General features: G+C 49.8%; 1 protein-coding gene across 2 annotated transcripts in view; it reads left to right on the forward strand.

The window, feature by feature from the left end:
• Window positions 1-24157, forward strand: part of LOC143822333 (uncharacterized) — a 57134-nt gene that overhangs the window by 3179 nt on the left and 29798 nt on the right. For both annotated transcript variants that reach the window (XM_077307336.1, XM_077307337.1), the window contains 4 exons: window positions 17148-17221; window positions 20331-20501; window positions 21188-21337; window positions 23155-23196. In XM_077307336.1, coding sequence (XP_077163451.1) covers window positions 17148-17221; window positions 20331-20501; window positions 21188-21337; window positions 23155-23196 — 437 coding nt within the window. The remainder of the gene's footprint in view (window positions 1-17147; window positions 17222-20330; window positions 20502-21187; window positions 21338-23154; window positions 23197-24157) is intronic.

Consider the following 24157-nt stretch of genomic DNA (forward strand, 5'->3'; position numbering starts at 1 on the left):
TCTGAATCCGTGGAGTTGACTCTGTTCTGTGCCAACCTGTGAGGGAGCCAAGATTGTATTTCCATCTTCATCAAATTCAAGCTCTGGGCCTGGCTTACCTGAGAGACCATCTCTCTGCCTGTGTCCCCTGGAGAGTACTCCACTCTGCACATTTCAACTGCTTGGTGGTCCCTGGCTCCAGGGAAGTACGTCTGGCCTCAACCAGGGCCAGGATGTTTTCAGTCCTGGCCCCTCCTTGGTGGGGGAGGAGATCGAGGGCCTGTTGGAGCCAGTAGAGCTCTGCAGGGCCTGCAAGACGGAGCTCTTCCGCCAAGCCTTTGGTTGGGGCCAATATTCCCCACGTAACACCCCACTGAGTGACCCATAGCCCCGAGACTTCTGGGCAGTGGATATCTGGAGGCTGCAAACGTTTAAGGCTGCTAATTTGTTGTTTTTATTTTGTCTTACAGTGTTAATGTTTTATACTGTGTTTAATTTACTGTTAAGTTTAACCCACTTTGTGCACCATCCTATTGAGTCATCTTGGGAGGGTGGTAGAGAAATTTTAATAAATATCTTTAACTGCTCCTGCGGAGTGGATTAAATAAAAGAGTAAGTGCTCCTGGGGAGGAGTTAGGGCGGGCCCTGTCCGGGATAAAAACTCGGAGAAGCCCAATCAGGAGCCGCTTGGCCCGCCCTGGACTGGCCACCCAGATGGTTCGCTGCCAGGAAAGGAGCAGGAAAGGCAGCCGTCCTGCTCCTTTCCTGGCGGCGAACCATCGCCCTTACCTGCGGACAGGCAGTCCATGGTCGGAGCAGGGCTGCCATGTTGCTGATGAGGCCAGCTACCAGCCTCCACCGCAAGGCCGCCCCGCCTGCCGACCCCTCCCCGCAGGCCTCCTCCCCAAGACGCGCTTCCCGCTCGACCCGCGGCCGCTGCTACCAGCCGCTTGCAGAGAGCCGCCAGGACACGCCAGCTAGCACCCACTTTATTTGCCCTACAGCGGGCTTAATTTCTAGTTAATGATAATACTCAAAGCAGTTTACAGCAAATAAACCAACAACTTATTTAACAGATATTTATTATTTTATTCATTTATATCCACGCTTCCTTCCCAGGGAAGTTATCCAAAGCAACTGACATCATTTTACTCTTACAACAACCCTGTGGGGTTGGTCAGGCTGAGCATGAGTGACTGGCCTGAGGTCACCCAGCGAGATTTGAACCTGGGTCTTCTAGATCCTAGTCCACTCTGGCTCTCACGAAATCATCAAGATAAAACCCACAGTCTTCCTAGTATCGATGAGAAGAAAGTGTTTTAGGATTACGCCAATGGGAAGGGTTGCTGGAACCCCTGCTTGGTGAAACGGGCTTCCCACCAGTGGGGGCTGGAGATCGGTGGAAGTGGCTGGGAGCCCCGGGTGCTCAAAGGGACGGCGTGCGTGCAGTGGAGTGCACGTGGAGCTCCAGAGGATTGATGTGCCAAATGAGAGCATGCGTACAGAAAACGTAGAGCTTATTTGAGGCAGAGCTTTGGGGACCAGGGCTGTGATTGTACCCTTGACGAAGCCAGACTGAATTCAGCCAAGGTTTGATGCGGCTGAGGACTTGGGCAGGTAGATGGCGGAATGGCTGCTTCTAGGATGGGAGGAATATGAGGAGAGTCTAACAGCGAAGGGAATCCTAGAATCCTAGAGTTGGAGGGGACTCCTGGGTCATCTAGTCCAACCCCCTGCACTGTGCAGGACACCCACAACCCTCTCGCTCCTCCACTGTCACCTGCCGCTGTCACCCTTAAGATCAGGTATATTGAGTAGCATTCAGTTTTAAATGTAGCTTGACTGAAAGGTCCACCACTTTTGTGGCCGGGGGGAGTTTTTCCTTTCACAGGAAAACAGTACAGAGAGGGACAGCGGTTCTGTCTGAAAGTGGCCTGGCCAGGAGCGATCTGCGTGTCTCCTCATCCCTCTTTCCCTTGGGACAAGCGGTTGGGTGGCATATGCGTGTTTTCACAGTGTTTTTCATCTTGTTTGGTTTTGGGTTGCCAACTCCAAGTGAGCCATTCCTTGAGATGGGGGAGGGAGACAGCACGGGGAGGGTTGGATTTGAGAAGAAGGGACCGTAGTGGGGTATAATGCCATAGTCCCCCCCCCAGCAGGCATTTTTTCCAGGAGATCTGTCATCTGGAGATCAGCTGTAATTCTGGGAGGTCTCCAGGGCCTGCCTGGAGACTGGCAGCAAAGGGGCAAGACACAGATCCGCCACTCACCAAGGGAAGCTGAGCCGAGTGAGGTTGGACAGCCGTCAGACCCTGAGCGCAGCATATTTTAAATCCGTCTCCTTTCCTTCGGAGCGGAGTGCTCACAAGAGCGGACCTTTTCCGCCGGGGCCTCCTTTGGGGAAGCTTCCCCATCAGCTGCCAGGGGTGGTCTGTTTATACACAAACTGGGCGTCGTTGTTAGAAACGGCCAAAGAAGCTGCTAAATGAGGTTTCTTGTTCGCCAGCGGAGGGTGCGAGCCATTTGCTCCAGGCTGCGTCTTGAGATGTCCTGATGAAAAGCCTGCCAGGCAAAGGTTGGCCGCTGTGCCTCGCGAGAGGACAAGGTCTTCTGTTCCTCACCCCCCACAGGCCAGTGTCACCGAGGTGGGGAGAGGAATACCAGCTGTGGCTGGAAGAGCAGGGAAGGTCGCCTCTGCTGCTGCCCATCTATAAGGAGCGGTGTGCTGTGGAGAGCCTGTAAGCCAGGGGTAGTCAAACTGCGGCCATCCAGATGTCCATGGACTACAATTCCCATGATCCCCTGCCAGCATTCGCCCTTCATGGACATCTGGAAGGCCGCAGTTTGACTACCTCTGCTGTAAGCCATCCTGTGGTGGGCTTAAAGTGGAGTCCGGCATCAGGGTTACTCCGATTCAGGGCTGGCCAACCTATATATATAAAGCCACACATCATACAGAGAAAGCTGTATATCATAAACAGCACAAACCTCACCATGATGATGTTATCCGTTCAGTTGTGTACAACCCTCGGCGATTCTATAGGAAATACTTTTCTGCCTCTGATTGCTGCTTTTAGTTGGTTCATGGTCATCCCTGTATAGGCTTTGATCAGATCCTTTGGCGACCACATTTCCTTTTGCCGCTGACCATGCCGAGCATTAATTAATTTGTTCTAATTACTAATTAATAATTTTTCTAGCGAGTTTGATCGCATGATGTGTCCAAAGTAAGTGAGCTTCAGCCATAACATCTTCCCTTCTAATGACATAGTTGGTTTGCTCCTCTCTAAAACTGTCTTGTTGGTAAAAAATACCACCGAATCTGCTTCCATCCAAACTGTTTGAGCCGGTCGGTGCCCTTGGGATTTTGGCCCAGGGAGATGGTACGGCCACAGAAGGAGGGCTGCAGGGGGCAGGGCACATGGAGGAAGTCTAAGGACAAGGGTAATTAGAACAGATGGATGAGGAAAGAAGAGGCGTGGCTAACACTCTGGAGATAGCTGCCACTGAAACAATGCAGATGTAATGTGCCCAGCCAATCGCATCTCCAGGGGCCTGATCAAAGCCCGGTCAGAAGAGGCCAATCAGAAGTGCCCGTCCAGCCCCGCCCACTTTCTGAAAGCATTTGGTAGGTTTCATTCTGTGCTGTGGCATCCGCCCAGCCGTACGGGCAAACAAAACAGACTGCATTTATATAGATCCATGTGGGTCGCCCCTGTGTTGGACCGAAGCAGCACAACAAAACAAAATCAGAGTCCAGTCAGACCAACAAAGATTTATTCAAGGCGGGAGCTTTCGAGGGCAAGCACTCCTTTTTAGTTTTGAGAAGAATTCCCATGGAATCTGGGAACAATTTGTAGGGAGCTGTAATTAAGACTCTCGGTATGCCATAGATTTATTGCCGCATTTTTAGCCATTAATGGCGCAAGTATCTTGGACAGGAATCAAACCCATAATCCAAAGCATCATTGGCCCCCTTGTGTTCAGAACACAGCACTAGAGATGCGCAGTCATCTCTGCAATGAAATGTGGAGATGCGGCCGTGAGATTTTTAAGGGCTGGCGCCAAAGAGAAATGGAGAACAGTGCAAGAACCTCAACATGTTGGCGGTCCTTTCTAGCTAAGCTTGTCTGGCCGGGGGATTGTAGAGGGTGGGGGGGAGGCAGGGGTGGGGGGGAGGTCATTCCAGATATGACTGGTCACGATCCATGGTGTGGTGGGTCACAAAGTGTAGCATGTATATTTTGGAAACAGACACCTTTGAGTTATAGTCCCAATTTGGGCTGATCTTGTGCTTATGTCAATATTGGGCACTGGCCCCAGAAATGCCAGGGGGGCGGGGGAAATTTGAGCCTGCAGCTGAATATGACGTCAGTTAAACATTTTCTCAGTGTTTTCCGCTGCCTGCTGGCAGAGCTGTTGATATTGCACTATAAACAGGGAGGGACGCAGGAACTGAGATGCCGGAAGAAGAGACCCGCAGTCTAGGGGGGTGGGGGGTGGGGGAGGGAGAGCGGTCTCCAGTGCTGGAGACCATTTGCTTCTCATGCTGGTCTGTTCAGTTAAGAAACGGTCTTACATAGGATATCCGTGGGAACTTTGGAATTGTTTTCATGGCTTTGCCTTGCAAAACTTATTTATTTATTCATTCATTTTTGAAATTTATACTCCACCTATGGCTTTAAACATCCTAAGGCTGCAAAGCAAATGAAACCAAGAAACCAAACAATTTTACATCAATGTAAGTTTCATGTTTAAATCAATAATAAAGACTTGCAGAATTATCATAATATAAGTCATAAACTAAAAAGCTCAATTAGACTGGGATGCAGTTATTTTTAGTTGCCTCCAGCCGCCTGGCATCAAAAGGGCTTTGCTGGTTCCCTGAAGGCTCGTATTGAAGGGCACAGCTGAACTTTGTGAGAGAAGGAACTTCATTGAAAGGGTACTATTAATAGCCATTGTGCCAGGGCTCGGAACTTGTTCCATTGTGCCAGGGCTCGGAACTTGTTCCTGCTGCAGCTCTTAATCGCAGAGTAGTTGGCACAAGAGAGGGCGCCCCTGGCGGGACCTCCTGGGCACAGAACTCCTTTCGCTGCTTGTTGGGCATGGGATGGCGCCTCTTCCTCGATCTCCACAAGGACTGCCATTCTGACGGAACAAAATCTGAGTCCAACAAAGATTTGTTTGGTCAGTGATCAACAAAATTACTGTTATTACCTATTAAATTTATATACTGCCCTCCCGGAGACCTGCCCAAGGCAGTGTACATCATATAAGTATCAAAGAGTTAAAATAGTAGTAACATCATAACATTTTAAATGGTTTTAAAAATTTAGCAGCATCTCCAGCCAGTAGTGACATCAGTTATTGCCCTACTTCCCCAAAATTGGTCACTATCAGTAGATTTTTTTCCAGCCTAAGTTGTATCTGTGGGAAGTGTTTTGTTGGAGATGTCACCTGCCCCATCCAAATTGCTTGGCGGAAGAGCTCCATCTTGCAGGCTCTGCGGAACTGCGTCAGCTCCAGCAGGGCCTGGATCTCCTTCCACCACATAGGGGTCCCAAAATGTCCTGGCCCTAGATGAGGCCAAACGTAGTTCCTTGCGGCCAGGGACCACTGGCCGTTTTACTCACGGTGTGAGTGAGCCTGCCCGTCCCGAGCAATAATTCTGTCGGCCTGCCTCAGTTTTGTCCCTCTTTTTAAAACTTGTGTTCTGACTGGAAGCGTTGTGCTAGCCAGTAGTAAGGAGGCTGCTGTGAGGGCCCCGGGAATGCACTGCATTCTTTCAGCCCTCAAATCTGGCTGCTGTACAAAAACGGTCATTTTGCCAAAATCTCAATCCAGTGAAATTTTTGCTTTCTTTCTTTCTTTCTTTAAAAAATACCTTGTTTCACACTTTGCTTTGGCTTGAGGATGAATTTTTATGCACAAGAATGCAATTCATTGGTTTTCCCAATCTTTCACTCTCCCTCTTTTACATTTACCGTTTAAAAAGTATGACCTGGATTTACTCCTTGTCTGTATTAATTACCCATTTAAACTGCCTTTGGAAATGTGTTCTTGTACCGTTGTGTCAGACTGGTTGTAAGAAAACAGTGTGTGTTTGCAAAGGAACTACACTGAGTTGTCTCTACCAGTTCTCCTCAGCATGCTGTGGTGCCAGATCTTTCCTAGGTGCTCAGACATTTCGTGAATGTTCTCTGCCAGATGTCTGTATTTGATCACTCATGGGGGATTTCCGCACCCGTTAAAAATAGGGAAATGCTTACCTTTCATTGTCATTATATTCCGGCCCTTCCATATGACATTGCAAACATGCAGCACGTAGGCAGTAACCGGCCGGCTACATCCTCCATTTTAAAGTGCTCGTTGGTGAATCCCCAAAAGTGGATCCCCCAGCCTATGGAGCGCTATCTACTGGCAAGTGACCGGGTGGAGTGCCTGGCAGGCTTTTCACTGATGGGTGTCTGCCTCTACCAGAAACAGGTTTCAGAATGTGATCAATGGATTCCTGAAGTCATTCCACACCGGTTCAACAGACTCCAGTTACCATCATACATAAAGTCATCACAGCAGAAGACGTTCTCTGCTGTTCTTTCATTTCCTCTCTGTTATAGCAACTCTTTTATTCATGTAAATTAATTACTTGTATATTTTCTGTTGCCACCTGCCCTGTGTCCTCTGGGAAGGGCGGGATATAAAAATCAAGTTGTTGTTATAGTATTATAATTGCTGCGTAAAGAGCAGCCATGGGAAGGGAGTTCAGTTGCTGTCGCCATTCCTCGGGTCCTGTCCCCTGCTGTTGCAAAGGCAGGGATGAGAAGTGACGTGGGAGTCACTGGCAACCAGGGGGCATCTTTAAATGGCAGCAGAGAGGCAAAGTGCAGATTCGTCCAGCAGGAAAGCCCCTCAGAATAGCTGGTGGCAGCGGTTACTCTGCTTAGTGTGATGTCAAAGAGCCCGAGAGAAGGTCCGGCACCTGCATGTGGGGCCCAGGGTTTCCCCTGCCCACTTCCACATTAGCACTGTACCTCCTGTTGCCCTGCTGCACACACCTTTCCATGCCACAGGGAAGGGCAGAGGCAGCTGTCTGTCCACATGGGCAGTATGAGGGCTTGTGAGCAGACTAGAGAAGCACTCACAAGTGGGGGTGGGCAGAGGGGGGGAAGGTGCCCTCCAAACCTGTTGCCAGCTCTTCCTGAGAGTAAATGTCAGGAGCTGTTGCTGTAAGGCTGGGGCAGTCGTGGGGACTCCGTCTCCTGGGACCCGAGGGAACAGGGCTAGCCAGCCTGTTCCTTCACCCACACATATCAACCTGAAAACGTAGCACATGGAAGGTCCGGTGCTTTTTTAGAAATTACTTCCTTGCATGGCACTTTGACAGTGTTCCTGAGTGCTTGGTTGTGTTTGTCTGGCTCGGCTGCTGCATCGTGCTCTATGATTCTATGATCATAAACATAGAATAATAGAGAATCATAGAATCACAGAATCATAGAGTTGGAAGGGGCCATACAGGCCATCTAGTCCAACCCCCTGCTCAACGCAGGATTAGCCCTAAGCATCCTAAAGCATCCAAGAAAAGTGTGTATCCAACCTTTGCTTGAAGAATGCCAGGGAGGGGGAACTCACCACCTCCTTAGGCAGCCTATTCCACTGCTGAACTACTCTGACTGTGAAAAGTTTTTTCCTGATATCTAGCCTATATCGTTGTACTTGAAGTTAAAACCCATTACTACGTGTCCTCTCCTCTGCAGCCAGCAGAAACAGCATCCTGCCCTCCTCCAAGTGACAACATTTCAAATACTTAAAGAGGGCTATCATGTCCCCTCTCAACCTCCTTTTCTCCAGGCTGAACATTCCCAAGTCCCTCAACCTATCTTCATAGGGCTTGGTCCCTTGGCCCCAGATCATCTTCATCGCTCTCCTCTGTACCCTTTCAATTTTATCTACGTCCTTCTTGAAATGAGGCCTCCAGAACTGCACACAGTACTCCAGGTGTGGTCTGACCAGTGCCGTATACAATGGGACTATGACATCTTGTGATTTTGATGTGATGCCCGTTGATACAGCCCAAAATGGCATTTGCCTTTTTTACCGCTGCATCACACTGCCTGCTCATGTTTAGTTTACAATCCACAAGTACCCCAAGGTCTTGTTCACACACAGTATTGCCTAGAAGCGTATCCCCCATCCAGTAGGCATGCTTTTCATTTTTCTGACCCAGATGCAGAACTTTACACTTATCTTTATTAAATTGCATCTTGTTCTCATTTGCCCATTTTTCCATTGTGTTCAGATCTCGTTGAACTCTGTCTCTATCTTCCGGAGTATTTGCCAGTCCTCCCAATTTGGTGTCATCTGCAAACTTGATGAGTAGTCCCTCCACCCCCTCATCTAGATCATTAATAAATATGTTAAAAAGTACCGGGCCGAGCACCGAACCCTGAGGTACCCCGCTACTCACCTCCCTCCAGTCTGATGAAACACCATTGACAAACACTATTTGAGTGCGGTTCTCTAACCAATTCCCTATCCACCTGACTATCTGAAAATCCAGATTGCAGTCCTTCAATTTATCCATCAGAACATCATGGGCAACCTTTCCAAAAACTTTACTAAAGTCCAAGTAAATAACATCAACTGAATTTCCATGATCCAGCAAACCTGTTACTTGGTCAAAAAAGGAAACCAGGTTGGTCTGGCAGGACCTGTTGGAGACAAATCCATGCTGACTTCCTTAGATCACCAAATTGTCCTCCAGATGTTTGCAGATCGCTCCCTTTAATATCTGCTCCATTATCTTCCCCACAACAGAGGTCAGACTCACTGGTTTGTAGTTTCCCGGGTCATCCTTCCTCCCTTTTTTGAAGATCGGAATAACGTTTGCTCTCTTCCAGTCCTCCGGGACATCTCCAGTCCTTGAAGAGGTCCCGAAGATGATGGACAAGGGTTCTGCCAGTTCTCCGGAAAGTTCTTTGAGCACTCTCGGGTGCATTTTATCCGGACCAGGGGATTTGAACTCATCCAGTGCAGCTAAATGCCTCTTGACAACCTCACTGTCGATGTCAACCTGCCACCCAGACACTATCCCTTGGCTATTGCCATCTCTAGATGTGCCGAAACCCTTTGACCTGTGGGGAAAAAACAGATGTAAAATAGGCGCTGAGCCTTTCTGCTTTCTCTGCGTCCTCCGTTAGAGTTTGTCCATCTGCACCCAACAGTGGGCCTATTGCCTCCTGTACTTTACGTTTGCTCCTCACATATCTGAAAAATCTTTTCTTGTTACAGTGGGCTTCCCTGGCCAATCTTAGCTCACTCTTAGCTTTGGTCTTTCTGATAATTGATCTACAGTGCCTAGTAACCAGTGCCTAGTAAACGTGAGAAATCACAGTTCCTCCCAGGAAGGCACATCTCCCACGTGCCGCTCCCTGTGTGTCAGCTGTCCTCCACAGTTTCTCCCCACGGCAGGCTCCTCATCTGAGAAGGAGAGGATCCTGCTAATGGGCTTCAATGGGGGTGCTCCAGGACGCCTCTGCAGGTGATTCTGGCTTTCCTGCTGATCTCTCATAGCTCAGGTCTGCTGAGCAGTGGCCGGCCCCTGGGAATCCTCACCTCGCTTATGCTGACCAAACACAGCCTGTTTCCTGTCCTTTTTAATCTTAGCCCTTTGTCCTTTTGAGGGCATGTTTTTGGCTACTGGGATGTTTTTTTGTGTTTGTTTGTTTTTAATCCAGAAATCCTCAGGCCACCTTGCCAGCATAAACAGCTCTTGAGGGCCACATCAAACCAGGAGGAGAGGGAGCTCGACCCTTCGCCGCATCTCCCGGAACAACAGGCAGAGAAAGGGAGAGCGGGAAAGAGCGAGTGGATGAGCCCTGCTTCTCCCCAGACTCTTTTGGGGAACATCTTGGAATAATGGGATCGTGTTCCGTTTCTTGGAAGGAAGAGGAAACTTGTTCCTTCAGATATGATTGAGCACCTCTTGTGTCTGCAGAGTCTAGAAATGCCTGGAGGGGGGGAAACAATTAGTAAAAATTCCAAGGGAAGAGGAGCTGTGTTGAAGTAGCTCAGATAAATATTTAGAGCCCCTCTGCTTAGCTTGTCAGTCCCTTTAAGCAAGGGCTTACGCCTCCAACCCTGTTTTATTGATGTCCCCAGAGTTCGTTGTGTGTGTCCAAAAGCTCATTCCTAAGCAGAGGCTGAAGGTCAAAAGCAAATGCGAGCAATGCCTTTGTCATTGCTGTGACTAAAAATGCCCAGCCTGCTTGGGGGTGGGGAGAGGTGAGCCCTGTTGCAACAGGGCATGCCAAGGTGTAACCCCCCACCCCCAGCTGCAGGGGCCCAGGCAGTGCATGCCCCGTGGGCTCACCGAGGCCTGGTGAGGGTGAAAGGAGTGGCAGAATGCCCCAAAGCGAGCTGGAAACAGGGGGTCCCCTTGGTCCCACATCCTCAGATTTCGCCTCTTTCTTCTGGTCTGAGGAGGAAGGAGACGAGAACTCTGAAATTTCCAGCCAAACCCTGATAGTCGCGCTTTTCAGTAAATGAGAAGCTATTTTCTCTGTGTGCATAGAGGAGATGGGGTTGGGGCCACTGGCTTCTCTCCACCCCCCCCCCACCCCCCTGGATAAATGGCCACAGGGATGCTTGCTCTGTGCACATGGAGACTTTATAGATTTGGGTGGGATCCATGGGGAAAACAAAATGAATCATAAGCCCAGAAAGGTATAAACATGCAGCCTGTTATTATAAATGCAATGCACAGATAAATCAAAAATGTTAAAATATATGAAAATGCATGCATTTGTTACCAAAAAAGGTAAAATATAAAGGCCTCAATATTAGCCTCACATGCAAAATCAGTTATTAAAAGCTGACCTGGGCCAGACACATTTCTGCACAATGAGGCATTCGTAAGCAAACCTGGGCTGTAGAAGACACTGGCTCCAGACATATAACAAGCATGGTCAACTCAGAAGAAGACTCAGTAGAGATGCGGGTGTGGGGAGAGGAGGAGCGGAAGGGACGGGGTTGGGACACACGAGAGGAGGAAGGGAAGGAGGCACGTGGGCAGCGAGGCGGGGGCTTGGGTGGCGGAGGTTACTTAGGGCCACTAGAGAGAACCTTAATGGTGGTTGAATTGCGGCAGGGGTGGGAATCTGCCTCCCTCGCCGGGCAGGAAATGGAGCAGGGAGCAAGCAGCGAGGGCGGGACAACCCCGCTCGTTCCCCCGCCATACGGTCTATTTCTTGGTTGATGACTGGTTGCTCACCGGTGGATCATGCGTTTCAGGCTGCTAAGTCCACTTTCCTGGATTTATCGCATTGCAATTTAAAAATGGTGAAATCGTGATCTGCCTACTGGACAGCTGGTGACGTCATTTGGAGGGGGCGCTCTAAGCTGCCAACATTCGGAGGCCGTGAGGCTAAATATTCATCATGGGGAAAGGTGTTAGTGTTCCTTGGAGGTCTCCCATCCAAATTATAAGCAGGGCCGACCATGTTTGGCTTCTGATATCTGACAAGATGGGGCTTTGTTCAACCTACTCAGATCAGGGCTAGTATTGGGATGGGAGACCTCCAAGGTGCACTAAGGGTCATGGCATGGAGACAGGCAATGGCAAACCACCTCTGAACGTCCCTTGCCTGGCTGCCTGGCCAGGGCTGCAGGTGGTTTAATAAACTGCGTAAGGTCTCTGTGTGTGTGACACCCCCCCCCCCCACCGGGAGATGGCTGGGCAGCTTTTAACAATATCTGATCCTCTTGTTTCTGAAGGGTTGCAGTGGCATGAGGATGTATCTGTCGATCTACAAAGAAGATGCTGACTTGATTGCACACAGGCACTGTGGGAGAATTGAGATGATGAATATTTCGGATAACATTGACGTATTGCAATGCATCATGGAAGGAGCCTCTTGTGGCGCAGAGTGGTAAGGCAGCCGTCTGAAAGCTTTGCCCATAAGGTTGGGAGTTCAATCCCAGCAGCCGGCTCAAGGTTGACTCAGCCTTCCATCCTTCCGAGGTCGGTAAAATGAGTACCCAGCTTGCTGGGGGGTAAACGGTAATGACTGGGGAAGGCACTGGCAAACCACCCCGTATTGAGTCTGCCATGAAAACGCTAGAGGGCGTCACCCCAAGGGTCAGACATGACTCGGTGCTTGCACAGGGGATACCTTTACCTTTACCTTTTAATGCATCATGGTGCTTTTGGGTCTCCCAGGTCTCCTGCTTTGCAGTGTTGATGCCAGACACTGGAGCAGAGGCTTTGTGTGTGCAGAGCAGAGCGGTGTTCTTGAAAAGCTTACAAACTAACCAGGAATGTGCTAACCGGAAGGCCCGGACTGCTGCACGCCTTGTCCTCCCCCTGTGACGTCTCAAGGAGACTGGGGCTCTCTGGTGCTCTGTCTGAAGTTGATGTTCTGGTTGATGATGCTGCACTCGTGCCAAGAGCAGTGCTAAGAAGGAATCCTGGCCCTTTCAGCCGGACACCTGGATCGCAAAGGGCCATACATGGGTCTGGAATGAGGGTCTTAGGCTCTCAAGTTCCCCGTGCCAAGAAATACAAAGGCAGAGGAGTAATGCGCAGTCGCGGCGTAGAGAGTTGCACATTTTCAAGCACTTTCAAAGTATGTTTCAGTAAACGTGGATTGGTCACCTTGACAACAGAAGGGAGCATGAAGGAGGCTGATGGCGTCCCAGGGACGAGCTCCGGGAATCTGTGGGCCTGGATAATGTGAGGGCCTCCTCCAGGACAGGCCTCCACGAGGGGGGAGTCACGCGGCTGGGCCACAAGCGGAACTGGCAGGGCTCTTGGGTTTGACTGACCTGGTCTCCTGCCAGGAGCAGGACATTTTAAAGAGACAAATACAAATCCTTTCCAGGTGGACAGGGGCTGTTTCTAAGCCCTGGGCCAGGCAACAATTCAGATTCCATTTATTACGTGGATGATTTATGGTATTTACTAGGTTGGTCCTGCAAGGGCCAGTAATGAACCAGAACGGATGCTCTGCAGATATTACCCGAATAGGCAAGGCCGGCCAGCCGGGGAGCCCAGCTCTCTTCCCCTGCAGCCCACGGAGAACCTTTCACAGCGGGGGTTCCCAATGTGGTGTCTTTAGAAAGTGGGAGACACCAGCTGGGGCTTTTATCCTATGGGGCTTCTGATTCTGCTGCGACCCCCATCACAAGGATCTTCAGTGAAAGTAAGCAGCAGTAGCCTTCCTGGTCCCTCCCCCCGCAATCCCTCCCGCACACTTTCTCCCCCTTACCTCTCCCATCTACCTCTGGTCCCTCCCTCTCAAACACACACACTCCCCCTGTGGCCCTCCACCAGCAGCTACGGCATCTACCCACTTTCCCAGCTTGCCCTACTCTGCGGAGGGTGGGCCCAGTCATGGTAGTGGGTGCTGTGGTGGCATAGCAACCTTGGCCAGCTGCAGGGGCAGCACCTTGCCCCGCAACATTCATGCGGCTTGCGCATCGGCCCCAGCCAACGTTAGGGGCCCCACCTCTTCCAGCTATGCGGCCAGCACCTTGGCTGCAGCCTCAGCCTCCTCTTCTGGTGGGCTCCCCACATCTTCTGGTGGGCTCCCTGAGGCAGGACAACAGACATTGCGTCTGTACCCATTTCTGTCCCAGGGGGCACGCCAGAAGAGGTGTCCACATCAAAACGGCTGAGGACCCCTGGTTTACATCTTAGCACTAGAGTTAATGTTCGGAACATGAAGATAACAATTCTGCCAGCACCCCTGCTCCTATCGTCCTGATTTGGTTTTTGCAGAATGTTGGTGCTGGTTGTTGTAGTGTACCTATACTATCTTGGGCCACAGCTGGCAGGGGCTAATGGGAACTGTAGTCCATGGACATCTGGAGAGCCACAGTTTGGCCATCCCTGCATAGAGCCTTCATGAGAATTATTTGACTTCCTACTGTGGCAATCTTCAGTTGCCCATTTCCACACACAATTACGTCTTTCCTAAAGGGACAGAACATTTTCTATCTCTCCCCTGGCTGGTTGGCAACCCTCTTGGTTCCACCTGGGGCATAATGCTTCTTTGGGAGCCATGGTGCAAAGCAAAAGCAGTTTTAAAATGCTCAACAATGCTTCCAAGAAGATAGCAGATTCTTTTTTGCCTCCTTGGAGAATTCCCTTAGCAAGGTCGACTCCCCTCATAAACAAGGGGTGGTCAGAAATACAGCCTATGGCGTTTCGCAGCAGGCACCCCACCCAGCTCTTCTAGTAGGAAGAGAACCAAGAAATGCTAGGCTTTTATTAAACCCACATGCCGGGAAGTGTCTTCCAAGACCTCGCAAGCCAGGCTGAAAGCTGCAGTTACTCCTCGGAGGTCAGCTGGGCCCTCTGGATGCTCACTTTAACCAGTTCCCAGGCAGTGCCAGGATGTGGGCAAGAGGGACCCACCTTCCAGTCTCCTCTTAGCTATGGGGCTTCTTGAAGGCCTGTGCAGATGCCCTGTGTGTAGGCTTTGCCCGTGAGAGCTGTGGGGGCCAGGAAATAATTTTTTGGCCTTTCTGTGCCTGATTTTTGGCATTTCAAGATCCCATCTGCACGAAAGCCAAGGCACAGTGACTTGATAGCACAGCCTGCACCCTAGAAAATGGGACACGTATCACACATTTGTTAAGTGGCCCAGAAGCTGAGGAGCCTGGTTCAGTAACTGGATGGGACCCGAGGGTGCAGCCCTGACCACACTCTGATGCCACCTGTGTCACCCCGCATGGGCCTCCTCCCGCTGACGGGCAGGATAGGAAGAGGTTAATCAATGAAAGCACCTTGGTCAGGTGCTGTTTCTAATCTTCTCCATACAAAAAAAGAGTTCCGATATGCCTGGAGTGATTTATCTTTGGCAAAGCTTTAGCTTCCTAGTTGTTATTCTCAGACTGGACTTATTTTCTTTTGCTAATTCATTCGGTGCTTCTTCATATCAGCTAAACACAGGTGTGGTTGGAGAAAGAGAGAGCGGTCTAAGAAGTGCCATATTGGAGGGGCTAATAAGACAAGCAGGTTGGATCCTGGTGCTTTCACATTCTGAACAACGCACTGGCAGTCCACTTTGCAACTGGGTTTTACCGTGTGAAATAGCAAATCCACTTGGAAATGACCCCTAAAGTGCATTGGAAGCGGATTGGAAGTGCAGTGCCCAGCATTTAAAGCAACGCTTATCTCCCCTCCATGGACAGGGATGGTGTTTTCCTAGTCTGTGCCCTGCTCAGTGCCTGGTCCAAGCCGTGGTCGAGAAAACCTGCACTACCACACTTTACAAATGGACTCAAAAGTGCAACCTTGAGAAATGCAGCTTTGAAAAGCAAACCTGGCCATAGGCCCTTCCCCAGAAGGGAAACATTTTGTTTCCTGTTAGCAAACATATGTGCCCAAATAAACAGAGGTTCCTTCATGCCGATAGCACTGGAAAGAGCTGCCGGGTTGTGTCACAAAGTGAAACAGTAATGGATGATGCAAAAGTGATGGGAAATTGTCGGCATTGATGGTTGAGGACAATGAGCCATTCATCCTTCGCTGTCCGTACACAGGCAGAAGAAGAGCTTGTTTAATACACCACTTGCCAGTACCCAAAGAAATCCAGAAGGGTCTTACAAACACTTCCCTTCCCCTCACCACAACAGATACCCTGTGAAGTAGGTGAGGTTGAGAGAGCTCTGAGAGAACTGTGACTGACGCAAGGTCACCCCTCTGGCTGTATGTGGAGGAAAAGTGGGGAATCTAACGCAGTTCTCCAGATTAGAGCTCCCCCTTAACCACTACACCAAGCTGTATCTCAAAGATTTGGTTTTTTTATACCCTGCTTTTCATTACCCAAAGGAATCCCCTTTGGCATTTAGGGAACAGATCAGCCTCTGTGGGAGGCCTGGAGATCTCCGTCTTACAGGGATCCGTTCCCCAGTAGTCAGTCTCTGTGGAATGTTTATTTCTTCCCAGTCTGCTATAAGCAAGATTATATTGCATTTGTGTTTTTATGGGCAGCAGTGTCTGTACATTTATGGGATGCCAGGGAAACCTGCCTGCAGAAACAGCTCCCCCTTGGCCGGCTGATATGGGTACAGCTGGGAATCTCGTTCCTCGATCCGTCCCTGGTAAAGAAGCCATCGCATCTTTTGACATGAGCAGGCATTCCTGTGTGGGGTTCCGAGTCGCTGTGCAGGATCAGGGCCTTAATGCTTTGTTTGTATACAGAATTTACCCAATATTTTGATTTGGGGGGAAACACAGATGGGCTAAGGACAGGAAGCCCCATGCTTCCTGTCAGGGTTTCCTTTGTTAGCAGATGGAGGGGCAATTAGGTCATTGGCTGTTGAAGAGGGGGGAGGGGTGCAGCATGGGAGGATTTCCCATCAGAACAGAAAACCACTTCGATGCTTTCCCTTTCGCCCAATTTTGCATGCCCAGAGCTATTTTGTAAGGATATTATTGCCTTCCAGTGGGCAATATCCTTACTTGGAGCACCAGATTCGACTCTTCTGCCTTGGTTCTGTTTTTAAACCTTTGCTGTAAGGTCTTCTACTTGTCTGAAGGTACTTCACAGCAAACCCTTCCGTGTTGTTGGCCCTCGGCCAAGAGCCCCCTTCCCAAGGAAGTTTCCCACTAGCTTGATGGGAGCAGTTCTCTCAGCTGGGGCTGCTTCCTGGTTTGTACGGATGCCCACCTGACCTTGCCTGGCTCAGAGCTTCAAGACACACATCTAAGGTGCAGCAAAGTGTAGAGATTGCTGCTCCCTGAGCTGTTCTGCTTGCTGGACCCGAAGCCCCTGCCTCTCCGAGTCTCCTGACCGCCCCTTCCCTCAGGTAAAGCCGGTCCCCTGCTCCAGGACACAGCAGCCTGCCCACTCCGTTTCTCTGCCAACCCATCCCAGGGAGGCTACGTGCTTCCCACCTCTCACCTGCAGGGTCATTTTGCACCCTGACCTGTCTCCTTCAATCCTCTTCTGTCTCTTTGCTTATCGTGGTCTCTTTGCATTGTTGCTTCAGTCTTCTTTTTTGAGCCTCTGCTGCTTCAGCATTCTGGAGTGAGAGCACACTTTTGAATGCCCACCCGAAAATGCAGACCCTCCATGCATGCAGAAAGTGGGTGTGTCAAGGTGAAGACGGGGGTGAGAAAGCAGGGCACATAACCATCTTATCCTCTCCTCTCACAGATGATGAAGCCCATCGTGCAAAGGCGGCGATCCACCTCGGCCATCAGCAGAGCTCTCGGCAAGACCAAATCCAGGTAAGCAGATAAATATGCTCCGCGTGGAGTGTTGGTGTCGCCTCTCTGCTTATTTAGAATGCTTCCATCCTGTCTCTTCAGAGTCCTGCTCCAGGCAACGTAACAATGAAAATCTGCACTAAACAAGCTATTAACATCCATGAATGGGACATAAGCAGCATACAAGTTTTAAAAGTCTATAAAACAGAAGCAGACCATTTAAAAAACCCTAGTTGAAAGCTTAGGTAAAAAGAAGTGTGGTTTATTTTTAGCCAGGGGCTTAAAGGAAAGTAAAGTGAGTGCCAGAACAAATTCAAGGAAGAGGGTCTAGCAGAGTTGAGGAACCACCACAAAAAATACCCCACTCTGGTTGTCACCAGCCTCTCTGACAATGGGGGCTTGGAGAAACAGATCTTAACAAGTAGGCTGCATAAACCAGGAGGAGACATATTTTATTGCCTAGAATTAGTCCCAAAATTGGAATATGGCCTTCAGGACCTTCAAAACAATCATTTTATAAGTTTGCGATTGCTCCTCTTTTAACGCTTCTGTTTAATGTATATTATATTTATCTATTATGCTACCTAATGGACAACTTGTCCAAGCCTGGGAGATAAATAGGTTTGGCCCTGATTCGTACTTGGAGGGGAGACCGCCAAGGAAGTCTGAGTTCTCCATACAGAGGCAGGCCATGGCAACCCCCTCTGCCTCCTCTCTTGCCCGGAACACCCCAGGACTGGGGGCCGCCATGAGTGCTCAGTGGCACTTTTTTCTCCTCCTCTGCTGGGGTGGCCAAACTGTGGTTCTCCAGCTGTCCATGGACAGCTACAAACAGCTACAATTACCATGAGTCCCTTGCCTAGCAACAGGTATCTTTTAATTACTTCTTTTCACAACTGGGAAAGCATCTGCAATTAATCACTAATCTTACCATTTTTATTCCCTTATATTTTTGTGAAAGGCAATTGAACCCAAAGGACTGATAATTCTGTTATTCTAGCAAGATATTGTGCTACACATTTATGGGATATCTTCATGTTGCTGTGTCCTGGGAAATTCTTGGAGGTCAGAGGGCAGAGCTTGGGAAGGGTGGAGTCTGGGGAGGGTTGGGAGAAAATGGCTGCTTTGGGGGTAGACTATGGTAGGGGTGATCAAACTATGGCTCTCCAGAGGTCCATGGACTACAATTCCCATGAGTCCCTGCCAGCTCTGGAGAGTCACAGTTTGGCCACCCTTGCTCCATGGCCCTGTAGCATGCTGAGGTTGTTCCCTTACCCAAATGCTGCCCTCCTTCACCCACAATTTCCCAACCCAGAGTAGGCACCTGTACGTCTCCAAAGCTCTTCCAAGGCAACAGACTTTCAGAGCTGGTCTGTCATTGCATTTCTCTACTCTCATGCTGCAGGTTGATTGTTTCTTTTAAAGTTCTTGGGAAGCCCAGGGCCAATGTGGTTACTTCTTGTTTTTAATAAAAGCTCAGATTTTTCTCTCTGCCCTGGAACGCGATGACAGAAAAGGGAAGACTGTTCTCTGTTTCTGTTGGGTTCCAAAATCATCCTCATATATAATATCGCCTGACAGTTTATTTAATTGAAATAAATATTTCCTTAATCCCGAGATAAAAACTTTAAATGATTTACAATTAGAGCCAAACAACCTTTTAAGAGAGCACAGTTTTTCATGTAATGCCCTGTGTAACTGTCCTGCCTGGGCAAGGAGCTTGTGCAGGTTCCAGAGTTTTGAAATGGGCAGGCTGCAAACCCCACGAGGCCCTTCTCTCTGCCCAGTGCTGACAGGCTTGGCTTTATTTGGATGCAGGGAAGGCCCCCTACTGGCCCCCGAGAGACACGTGGAGAAGGCCTGGCCCTTGACGTTTGCACCGGGTCATGGCTGGACCTCAGGGCATCTTTTCTGCTGTGACCATAAAAGAAAAAGAACACCACTATGGCATCCCACCTAGAATTGCACTCATGATATTGCACATTATTAATTTATGCATGCAAGCTGGAGCCCCAGGAAGAATGAGGAGGGTGAAATAAACAGTTGAGAAAGACCCCATTTCCCAGCCCAGTAGCCCAATAAACTGGACTTTGGGGGGAAGAGGGCCCAGCTATTTCAGAATTCTCCCCTGGGTTGATGGGAGAGGGGAGGGCGCCCCTTGTGGGAAAGGGAGGAGGTGGAGGGGGGATTGCAGGTTGGCAAGACATCTTTTCTGGCCTAAGTCTGGAAGGGATGTCACTGGGTTGGCATCGGGCTCTTAGGCTCTCCTCTGAATTCTGTGGGTATCCTAGAGCATCATGCTGACACCATGATGTCTCTTCCAGGTTCAGACCAGAAGTGATGCTGTGCTCCTGCCATGTAAACCACCCTCCTCCATTTTTTCCTCTGCTGCGCAATGAACAGCTGGGCAGGAAGCACCTCATCTAGCAGCCGAATATGGGCAGGGGAGATTTTATTTTTTACCCCATGGTTTCACTTTTGGGTCTTTGCTGGAAGTGACATGGCACTGCTTGCGTGGTCTCCTCCTGTCTGGCATTGGTGGCCAGCCCTTGGCTGAACTGGAGTATCCCAAGGGTATTCTGGGAGGGAGTTCCAGATGAAAGGGGCAGCAAGAGAGGGTGAGCATTTTTGTTTAAGGGAGTAGGAGACCTTTCTTGGAGGGTGGAAGGGCAGAGAGAGAGAGAGAGAGAGAGAGAGAGAGAGAGAGAGAGAGAGAGAGCGCAGGGGCTCAGGCAAACCACGGAACGGCCTGTGTCCAGTCTGAGGTTTCAGCCCACCTGCCTCCCGCTGTTGGATTAGTCTGTATGTTTCCTCAGTCAAGCTAAAGAGGCAGCCCAAATGAATGCAAAGCAGACAAAGTGAGTCTCCACTAGCGATGATGGCCAGGTGTATTGCAGGAGTCAAAAATGTCTGCATTTTGAAGTTCAGTTCTCTGGCATTCAGAAAAGCTAGGATCCCCGGAAACTCCACAACCAGCCTGGCTGGGCAGCAAATCTAAGGCCTGTTTCTGTATTTGCGTTTGGGCCTTTTATACTTTTCTTTGGGTGAGAAGTTATAGTTAGCTGCAGGAATTCCTTGGAGAAGCAAAGGAGTGTCCTGGGATTGACTCCACTCGTTTCTTTTCCACCAGGGAAATTATCCTCCCCTTGTCCCCTCCTGACCATGGCCTGCCTGCGGGGGCCTTTGGGAGCCCAGACTCCACGTTCCTCCTGGACGAGCGCGTGCAGCTGACTGTGGGCCTGCAGACTCAGGAGCGCCACTTGTTCCTCTTCAGCGACAGACTCATTGTGGCCAAGTCAAAGTAAGTGTGAGCGTGGACCTCATTCCCCGGGCCATAGGCCAGCGGGGCCTTTTTAAGGAAAGCCAGACGGATTCTTCCTCCGTAGGCCTTGCTCCTCCATAGCTGGGTCGTTCTCATCCTTCACGGGTTCTTTGGCTCTGCACATGAATCAAGTTGTCATCCTCCATGTGAGCCTAAGTTGCTGCTGTTTTCAGTAACTTCTGAGCCTCGTGAAGGGATTTTGCCTTTTTTACCCTCCCTTCCGACTTCCTTTGGAGGACTCTGCTCGTTCTTTTAGAACTTGTTCACATCTAACCTGCTGATGCTGGTTATAGCAGGTGAATGTCCATTTATGCAAAATTGAAGACCACCATCCTTGACTGGTGCAACCCAGCCTTAAATTTTGGCTGCCTTCCGTATTGGTGCAGTATTGTAAATGGTCCATTATTGTCTTGTCTGGGGAAATAATACAGCTCCGGGAATCCTTGGGGCACCAGTAAGGACAGAATAGAGAGAACTCCTTCCATGTACGCATCCATGGCATGAAACATGAATGTGAATAACCCAACTTCCTCATTGGTGCTCATAATTCAGCTGATGTGAAGGAGATCTGTGTCCGGGATCATCACAGAGAAACACACAAAGCACACATGACTCATGCTGCACCTCTCCACTGTGAGCATAAATTGCTGCTTCTCGACCTGCAGGTCTTCCTCCAGCTTGAAGATGAAGAAGCAGGTGCGGCTGAGCGAGGTGTGGGTGGGCTCCTGCCTCGGCGAAGTGTCGGAGAGAAAGATAAGCCCCGAGAGCTCCTTTGTGCTCGGCTGGCCCACCAGCAACTTCATTGTGACTTTCAGGTAATGCTAAATTGTCATCAGTCCTCCCTCACTCCACCATAGGATGCCTCCCCCCCCCCCCCGTGTGCCCAAGGAAGAGAGCCTCATGTGGCAGAATGCAGACAGGGATGGCCTTCATTTCACCTTTAGAAGGCATAATGGCCACCTTAAACTTTTGGAGTAGCGGTCCCCAACCTTTCTCAGGTCAGGGACCGCCTCCGAGGTGAGGGGAGAGCCGACGGCCCGGGTGCTGTGAAAACGCGCATGCGCAGTTGCTGTGCATGCACGTTTTCGCCACCAGGTGGCGGTAATGCACATGCACGGCAACTGCGTGTGCCCATTTTCGCCACCAGAGGGCGTTAACGCACATGCGCGTTTGCATCACCGGCATGCCGGCGGCTGCATCTGCATCTTCCCTTCCTTCTCGCTGCAGGCGGAGGGAGGCAGGAGTGGCTGCCGGCGGCCCGGTACCGTGGCCTTTGCAGCCCAGCACCGGGCCGCAGACCGGGGATTGATGATCCCTGTTTTGGAGGATGAGAAGCTTTTCCCGAACAAGAGGAGTCCCCAACCCCTTTGAACCTGCGGGTTCCCTGGAGGAACTCCACCTAAATCCTTGGAGGTCACCCATCCAAAAATTAGCCTGGATCAGCCCTGCTTGGCTTCCAAGATCTGATGGGATGGAAAAATGGGCAAATGAGAACAAGATGCAATTTAATAAAAATAAGTGTAAAGTTCTGCATCTGGGTCAGAAAAAAGAAAAGCATGCCTACTGGATGGGGGATACACTTCTAGGTAACACTGTGTGTGAACGAGACCTTGGGGTATTTGTGGATTGTAAACTAAACATGAGCAGGCAGTGTGATGCAGCGGTAAAAAAGGCAAATGCCATTTTGGGCTGTATCAACAAGGGCATCACATCAAAATCACAAGATGTCCTAGTCCCATTGTATACGGCACTGGTCAGACCACACCTGGAGTACTGTGTGCAGTTCTGGAGGCCTCACTTCAAGAAGGACGTAGATAAAATTGAAAGGGTACAGAGGAGAGCAACAAGGATGATCTGGGGCCAAGGGACCAAGCCCTATGAAGATAGGTTGAGGGGCTTGGGAATGTTCAGCCTGGAGAAAAGGAGGTTGAGAGGGGACATGATAGCCCTCTTTAAGTATTTGAAAGGTTGGTGTCCACCCAAATCTCTGAATAGTGCATGGTCCCGATTCCACCATGAACCATCCTAACCTTACCCGAGTGCAGCCCTTTGGAACTGAAGCTGCATTTAAGAAAAGCGTCTATCATTGTGAAAACAATCCATGCCTAGTAACAGCATCGGAAACAAGATTCTGTGTGGCTGTTCGGTCTCTTTTGCGGATCTGCCTTCCATTTGACTGGGCTGTTCGTGCAGGATTCTTGCCGGAACGAATGAAGTCCTTGACCTTCACTTTTACAGCCAACATGTTTATGCAAGCCGGTCTCGGTGCCGTTTCCCTCACGTCATTTAAGATGCTGCCAGGGAAATGGCTTCTAGGAAATGTGAGGCGAGGAGGAGAGAAAGTATTGATTAAAAATCATTGCAGGAAAAGGCGAAGACTCATTGAATCACAGAGTTTCCCAGTATCGGAATCTCCTCCACTCCTGCCCGAAATTTAGCTCAGCAAAGCTAGAGTTTAAGGATAATGTTTCTTTTTATTAAAATAGAATTAAAATGGAATAAAACCAGGAAAGGACTACTTTGTTTCTGGCCTTGTCGGGGATTGTGACATAGTTTCAACTGTGTGATCCAGAACTGTGTGATCCGCCAAAGCCCCTCTATCTGACCTCAGCGTCTGCTTCTCGTCCCCCAGCTCGCCTGAAACGAAAGAAAGATGGCTGTCATCACTGCTGTGGTAAGAGATACCATCTTCTTCCCTCTGTCTCAGCCGGCACCAACAGGTGCCACGCAGTGTCTAGAACAGGGGTAGTCAAACTGCGCCCCTCCAGATGTCCATGGACTACAATTCCCATGAGCCCCTGCCAGTGAATGCTGACAGGGGCTCATGGAAATTGTAGTCCATGGACATCTGGAGGGGTGCAGTTTGACTACCCCTGAACTAGAATGTCTTCCACACCTGTGGTCCCCCTCAGTGGGCTAGAGGGAACCTCCTCCTTGGAAGGCGTTGGGTGGTTCTGTTAAGCCCTCAGATGCTCCTGTCTGCAGATTTCTCTGCTCCAGAACTTTAAAAAAAATGTCAATTCTTTGTGCAAAAACCAACTGAATTCCAAAAGGTTTTTCTTTTCTCTACTGAAATAATGCAATATTTTCTGGTCTCCTCTCTTTTCTATAATCATAGTTGAGAAGAAGAAGAAGAGTTGATTCTTATATGCCGCTTTTTTCTACCCAAAGGAGTCTCAAAGCGGCTTACAGTCGCCTTCCCTTCCTCTCCCCACAACAGACACCCTGTGAGGGGAGGCTGAGAGAGCCCTGATATTACTGAAGAAGAAGAGTTGGTTCTTAGATGCCGCTTTTCTCTACCCGAAGGAGTCTCAAAGCGGCTTACATTCGCCTTCCCTTTCCTCTCCCCACAACAGACACCCTGTGGGGTGGGTGAGGCTGAGAGAGCCCTGATATCACTGCCCGGTCAGAACAGTTTTATCAGTGCCGTGGCGAGCCCAAGGTCACCCAGCTGGCTGCATGTGGGGGAGTGCAGAATCGAACCTGGCATGCCAGATTAGAAGTCCGCACTCCTAACCACTACACCAAACTGGCTTGTTCTATTAATTGCAACATGATCTATTATTTATTCTTTTTTCATGGAAACTGATGTGTTGCAGAACGGGATTTTTTCCCTTATGATATCCTTCTGAATT

The sequence above is a fragment of the Paroedura picta genome, chromosome 13 (assembly GCF_049243985.1).
Source record: "Paroedura picta isolate Pp20150507F chromosome 13, Ppicta_v3.0, whole genome shotgun sequence".
In the NCBI taxonomy this organism is placed as follows: Eukaryota; Metazoa; Chordata; class Lepidosauria; order Squamata; family Gekkonidae; genus Paroedura; species Paroedura picta.